General features: G+C 60.0%; 1 protein-coding gene across 1 annotated transcript; it reads right to left on the minus strand.

Moving 5' to 3' along the window:
• Positions 1–1068: 1068 nt before the first annotated feature.
• Positions 1069–6592, minus strand: OXTR (oxytocin receptor). Its single transcript, XM_040569000.1, has 2 exons — positions 5553–6592; positions 1069–2165 (listed from the first exon to the last, which is right to left on the minus strand). The coding sequence occupies exons 1-2, from the start codon at positions 6481–6483 to the stop codon at positions 1918–1920; spliced, it is 1179 nt and encodes a 392-aa protein (XP_040424934.1). The 5' UTR covers positions 6484–6592; the 3' UTR covers positions 1069–1917.
• Between the last annotated feature and the right edge of the window lie 403 nt (positions 6593–6995).

Consider the following 6995-nt stretch of genomic DNA (forward strand, 5'->3'; position numbering starts at 1 on the left):
CCTCCAAAACTCCAGTCTCCCCACCACGGTGGTCTCCAGGCTCCCTGCACAGGGAGCGCACACCTCTGCTGTCAGCACCTGTTTCCCTCTGACCCTCTTGAAGCGTGTGTCGGCCTCGTGGCTGGTGTCCCCTTCTGTGACAAGCCCCTAGCTCCTCGCCCTGACCTGATGGCAGCGCCCTGCTTCCCCCGAGCCCCCTCCTCGCCCCGGCACAGCTCACTATCGCCGTCACGTTGCGCTTACCCTGACAGAGCGAGGGCGGCCCCGGGGTGAGCCGTGCCCAGCTGTGGGCAGGCAGAGCCGAGGCACCCTCTGGGGACATCCCAGGGTGTTGGGGCACAGAACGAGAGAAGAGCAAGTCTGAACGAGCCCCTGTGCATTCAAAAGAGCCCGAGCACATCAGGGTCCCCTTCTTGTTCCGTGCGGGAGGTAGTGACTTTCAGGGGGAAAGAGGATGACCATAGGAGGAAAAACTCTGTATGTTTTCATAACGATTTAAAGCAGTCTGTGAAGTATGCTGGGACTGAATGTGCTGGGTCGTAGTCACTTGATGCTACTAGAAAAAAACCAAAGGAATGCCAGAATATGAAAGGTGAAAATGTACCTGTTGATGACAGTGAAAAAATAAAACTAATACATAGATAAATGCATTTTTCACGCTCATTCCCAACACGTGAGGCCAAATCAGGTTACCTCGGAGTGCACACAGGCCTCACTTCTGCATGCCATCCCCGCGGGTGCCCACAGGAGAAGCAACCCAAGCGAGGGTGGGAGCATCCGTCCTCATTGCCAGACCCCCAGGCCCACCACCACAGGAGGGCTCCCAGCCACCCCAAGCTGTTCCACCCTGCAGGGGCTGGACCACGGCTAACTTCATGCAACGTATAAAGTGGTGTACACATTTTAAGTGCTTGGTGCAGTGCTCTATAAACAAAAAGCATCCTTACGCTGAGCATACTCAGGTCTTGTGTTTAAAGAGTAGCATCCAAACAGTTCCCTTCATCTTTTTAGTATTGCGATGCTTCTGCACTTCCCCTCCCTCTTTCCATCAAGACACAGTCCAAAAATTTTATTTACAGGTATTTCTTTGCAATAAAAATCCATGCCATAAGCATGACCTCGTGCACTACAAAGCAAGATTGCATTGGTGTAAAAGACTAACTGCTATCTACAGTAAACCCAAAGCAAAAGCTCGGCCTCGGGGGACTTAACGGGAGTTTTTCAATCCCATGGAGCCCAGATGCAATCCCAAATGCCAGCCTTTTAGAAGCTTTGAGCGCGTTCAGCAAATGTATTATTGCACACATCCCCTGATCCTACAGTCGTGTCTGCTTCCCTTGCTCTCACTGCCCGGCGTGCATAGCCCAGCCGGCGGCACTCCCGGGCACAGCTGTGGGCACAGGGACACCCGGCCCTGGCCCGAGGGTCCCCTTGGCACCCCATGGCACCCCATCCCATCCCACCCCATCCCATCCCATCCCACCCCATCGCACCCCATCCCACCCCACGGTGCCCTGCAGCCCCGTGCTCCCCCCTCTGTCCCAGCCGTGCCGCCTGCGCAGCGCAGGGGAGCGGGGAGGGGGCTCCCTTCAGTCGGGGTGAGCCCAGCTCTGGCGATTGCTCGGGACAAAACCTGCCCCTCGTGTGTTTAGAAAGCCACCCGCTTCAGTGGCGAATGGGCTCGGAACCGGGTTCGTGCTGCTCAGCGCCACACACCACCGAAATTCCGAGCACAGAAGTCTTCCACTCGCTCCCGCCCCAGTTAAATAACAAACGCTGTACATGCTCACCCTCGCGCAGACCTATATACACCTATTTACACAGAAATCCCCGCTCTGGTCCCAGTCACAGCTTTTTTACAGGGGTGTGCTGAAGGTGCTCAGCACGGCGGAGACGCAGGGCCGGGCTGGCGGTGCCTCACGTTGCGGCGGGCTGCGTGAAGCTCCTCTGGCTCGTGCTCTTGCAGCTGAGGACGAAGGAGGAGGAGTTGCTCTTCTTGCTGACGCTCAGGTCGCACGCCGGCCGCGACTTCAGGTAGCGCGTGGAGCAGCAGAGGAAGCGCCGCATCAGGTCGTGGAAGAGGTGCCCCGTGTACAGCATGTAGATCCACGGGTTGCAGCAGCTGTTGAGGCTGGCCAGGAGCATGGCGATGATGAAGGGAGAGGCTGCAAGGCAGAAAGCGGCATCAGGGTGCTGTGGGGCAGGGTGAGCCCCCGGGAGGGCACCGGGCACCGGGCACAGCATAGCGGTGCCTGCCCCGCTCCGGTACACACGGCCCTGCTGCAGAAACACCACAGCAACTGCACTGGTAAAGACGAGGTGAGATACATAAACAGCAGGCAGCAAGTCCAGTTTTAATGAATTCCTGTTCAGGGTTTTCCCAGAGGAGCTGTGTTTGCCCTGCTCGGGTCCCGTGCTGCTGGTTCTGGGATGTTAACCCAGCAACACCTCGCAAAGAGGCAGAGCTGCTCCTCCACCTGCAGTCAGTGCTTGCAGTGCCCGCCTGGGGGGCACGGCAGAGAACAGGGCCCAGAATAAAGAGCCCGTGGCTCGAAAAGGCCGTGGGGTCTCTGCCACCCTCCCCAACATCCTCAGGGTGCCCCTGATGGGGCTGCCAGGGGCACCACTCCCAGATGTCCCCACCGCCAAAACGCAGCTGCAGGGACGATGCCTGCCAGCCCGGCCACATCCACGCCTCTGCACAGCACTGTCCCAGCCCCTGAAAGCAGAGACATTTTTCTTGCCTCCCTCCCCAAATTAATTTCCACGTACGAAGCTCTGCCATGGGAAATGATGGCCATTTCCATTTCAGTAATGAAATCTGGGAGCCTGGCAATGGCTCCTGGCTGCAAACACGGCTGTCGGGACAGCGGCGGTGGTGCGGCGCAGTGCCAGGCACAGCATCTTCCGCGGCTGTCCCCACCGGCACGGCACGAAGCACCCAAGTTTCCCACCCATGGCCGAGAGCTCAGACCAGCACCGACTTGTCAGAGCAGGACTGCTGGCCCCAGGTGCTGAGCGCCATGGGGGCTGTGTGCCCTGCGCCGGCCCCGCGCCCCAGCCCGTCTTCTGCTCTCCTCGTGTGCTGCCAGAAGGCACGAGCAGTGCGGGTGTGACTGGGGTCTGGCTGTGCTCGCTGCCTTTCTGCCTCCGCAAAAATCCACTCGCACCTCTGAAACTAGAAGAGAAGCACAAATAGTGAGTGCTGGTTTCCGAATGCACCTTTAACCCACTCACGCATAATGCCTGCTCAAGTGATGGCTGGTCCAATTGCTTTTAATTTCAAGTATATGCTAAAAGGAAGCCATGGGGAATTGCTTCAAAATCCCAGGTGCCAGACCTGAGACACATCACAGCAAGTCACTTAAAAATTAAAAAAAAAAAAGGCAATCATCCATCTGTTGCTGACTCAGCTCTCCTGTCTCCGAGGCACATAAATTGAGCTTCATGGGGCTCACTGTGCATGGCGAGCATCACGGGAGCTGCCCCAGGAGTGCCTCAAGAGCCGCTCGTCCCTGCCGAGATGGGGACGTCTGATTTTGGGGTGCCGTGCTGGCACCCCCAGCCCCTCGGAGCAGGCCCCGGCCCCTCGCACTGCTCACACCGCAGCAGCAGGTATAAACAGCTTCCCTTGCCAGGCATACTCTTTACGACATCCTATGTGGAGAAATCTAAAAATTTTCTTAGCAAGCCAGAGGTGGCAGAGCCCTGCTGCTGCCTGGCAGCGCGGTGAGCTCGCTGCCCCTCGCCTTGTCCAGCGCAGCGCCCACACCGCCTGTAGCTCCTGCAGCACGAGAAGGAGCTGAATTCACCTCCTGCTGCTGGCACACCTCTGCGCCAGCGTCCCGTGACTCTGCCCAGCCAGAGCAGCCTAAGCTTTGGTGAAAAAAGAAAAACAAAAAATCTGGGACTCAGGGCAACCCTCAGAAATGCAGAGGCAAAACCTGCTGCTTCTGCAGAGAGCGCGGGCTCTGCAGCCCCTCTCGTGCCCCAGGGGCAGCCCGCAGGAGGACGGAGGGCCTGGGGGAGGGCACCCTGGGGTGCTGCGGGCTGCAGCCCTCATCGCCCAGCAAAGCAAAGCAAAGCAACAGAAAGGGTGGCACTGCCCGTTCAACAGTCTAGGCAGGGGCAAGTCTGACAAACAAGCAGGCATTGCCACGACCCGTGAGCAGCGCTGGCTACGAACCCGACTGCCCTGCGCAGCCCCACCGGGGGAACCGGCAGCGGCAGAGCTTTTGCTTTCTGATGAGACTGCAGGCTGGAAATACAGCCAGAGGGAGAGACACAGCTTCATCCAGCTTCTGAAAACTGGAAGTTTTGACTAGCCTAAATCAGGTAGAAAATCAAGAGATAGCTGCCTGGAGCACCTAGGAGGGTTTAAAAAGCCGTGTTCATGTCTCCACCTGGAATGGAAGGGACAGAGAGAGGCAAGAAAGGCAGAGCTGGAGCCAGGCAGGAGGGCTCTTCTGGCTGCTGGGAGGACAGATGTGCACGGGCTGCCAGAGACACCAGGTTTCACACTGGCAATGTGTAACTGATGCCGTTTAACGAATGCATAACTGACACCGGTTAACGACAAGACACGAGTACGTGGTGCGACCCAGACGCGTGCCGGCTGCGAAGCCCCTGCCGTGGCAGGACTGTGGGCAGACAGTGGGGAGCCGCAGCTCCACCTCAGCCTTTGGCATCCCCAGGCTCCGTGCTTCTGATGAGTTAGGGGCACTTTGTCCAAGGAAGAGTTGTCCCTGAGTGTGCTTTTTTGTCCATTTTCCTAGCTTACAAGGCAGTGCGGAGTTTTTCTTGTGAGCTCGCCCCTCAGGTGCAGGGACACCTCCGCACAGAGGCAGCACAGACTCGCACAGCTACAGCACGCAAACCCAAGGTGGGTAATATATTTTACTCTGCTTGCAACCTTAGTGACGACAGGAGCAGCCAGCACCAAGTATAAAAAATGGCAAATCAGTGACACCACATCCTTTAGGAAAAGCCTTTGCTCATAAATCAGGGGGTTTCTGGAGGAACCGTGCTCCAGCCAGAGATAAAATAACAGCGGCACAGTCCCTGGGTGGATGGAAGCAGGAGAAGAGGGTGAAAGAAGGGCAAAAGAGTTGCAAGCAAAGAAGTCAGCGAGGACAAATCAATACTGCAAAAGAAAAGAAGTCAGGCAATGAGACGAGCAGTTTGTGCTGTGGGAGCTGCCGCGTGGAGCAGCTGCGAGCAGCCGGTGTGGGTAACTCAGAGCCGGGGGGCTGAGCTCGCACAGCCACCTCAGGGAGCAGCGACACCTCCCCGGCCACCGCCAGCCACGCAGCCCAACCCCAGAGCCACAGCTGCCCTGGATTTGTGCGGGCTGAGCTAGCCTTCGCCCAGGTACGGTCACCGCCGCCCCTCCCGTTTCTCCTCCGTGTTCAGAACTTCTCCTCGTCCCCCCTCCCAGCCCCCCGAGACCCGACCCAGCTGAGTTTCTGGCTGCCCCCGCAGCCCGCTGGCGGGTGTCCCCGCGGTCGCTGGACTAAGCGGCCCTCGCACAGTCACGGGGGAGCAGGACGTACCTTCCTGCGGGGCGTTCGTGTCCCACACGGACCACATCTGCACGAAGAAAAAGGGCGTCCAGCAGACTATGAAAGCTAGCACTATGATGAAGGTCATTTTGACCGTCCGGATCTTGGCTTTGGAGATGAGCCTCGTGCTGCTGACCCTGGCAAACGCCGTCCCGCTGCAGGCGTTGGAGCTCAGACCCACGTTGGGCCCGTGAGCCGTCTTCAGCTTCACGTTCTGCCAGATTTTGAAGCTGATTAAGCCATAGCAGATGCTCAGCATCAACACAGGGATGATGTAGACCATGAGGGTTATCCAGGTGACATAGGCTTTGGGTCCCCAAGGCTGGATGAAGTCTGCCCAACAGTCATAAACTCCATTCCCCACATCCCTCAGAGAAAATATGTGGATCTGAGGGATGCTGACCAGCAGGCACAGCAGCCAGGTGAGGAGGACGGAGACCCGGTCCGCCCTCCTGTGCAGGGACCTCAGCGGCTGACAGATGGCCAAGCACCGGTCCAGGGACATCAGCAAGAGCATGTAGGTGGAGGCGAACATCCCCACTACCTGCAAGTACTTGATCAGCCGGCAAAGGAAATCCGGTCCGTAAAACCTGAAGGTGATGTCCCAGATGAGCTGGGGCAGGACCTGGAAGACGGCCACGACCAGGTCAGCGATGCTCAAGTGCTTCATGAAGAAGTACATGCGGGAGTGCTTCTGCCGGGTGGTGTGGATGGCCAGCAGCACGCACAGGTTGCCGGTCAGGGCGAGGAAGAGGATGAGGCAGAGGACCGTCACCTCCACCTTGGCCATGTCCTCGTTCCTCTTCAGCGGGTCCGCGGTGCCGTTCCTGCCCGCCGTCTGGTTCTCCGCCGGGAGGCTGCCGTTCCCCAGCGAGCCGTTGGCCGCCCACAGGCCGCTCCCGGCCAGGTACAACTTCTCCATGGCCGGCCCCGTCCCGCGCCGAGCCCGGCGTGCGGAGCCCTGCGAGCAGCTCCCGGCCGGAGGCAGGCGCGGCCCCGGCACGGCTCCGCTCCCCGGCGCTCGTCCCCGCGCCGCGCTCCCGCCCGGCCCCCCCCGGCCGCGGGGGCAGGAGGGGCTCCGGGCACCCCCCGCCCCGCCCGGCTCTCGCCGTGCCCGCAGCCCCCTGCCCCCGGCAGCACGGGGCGTTCCGGGGGGGTCGGGGACGGGGACGGGGAGCGGGGAGCAGCCGCGCCCCCGTCCCGTTGCCGGCCCCGCCGAGGGCTGTGCTCCCCCCGCAGGGAGAGGGGGACCCCGGCCGCGGCGGGCGGGGCGGGGGTGGGAGGGGTGGGAGGGTGGGAGGGGGAGGGATGGGGAGGGATGGAGAGAGGTGGGGTGGAGTGAGGTGGGGTGGGGTGGGGTGGGGTGGGGTGGGATGGGATGGGATGGGGAGGGGCCCGGCCCCCTCAGCATCCTCATCCCCATCCCCGTCCCAT

The sequence above is a fragment of the Cygnus olor genome, chromosome 10 (assembly GCF_009769625.2).
Source record: "Cygnus olor isolate bCygOlo1 chromosome 10, bCygOlo1.pri.v2, whole genome shotgun sequence".
NCBI classification, from domain to species: Eukaryota; Metazoa; Chordata; class Aves; order Anseriformes; family Anatidae; genus Cygnus; species Cygnus olor.

Excerpts from the sequence above, each read along its gene's own strand:
- OXTR (XM_040569000.1), bottom strand. The coding sequence starts at position 6,483 with ATGGAGAAGTTGTACCTGGCCGGGAGCGGCCTGTGGGCGGCCAACGGC. Across the intron at positions 2,166-5,552 it reads CACGAACGCCCCGCAGGAAG|CCTCTCCCTTCATCATCGCC; the intron begins GTACGTCCTGCT and ends TCTGCCTTGCAG.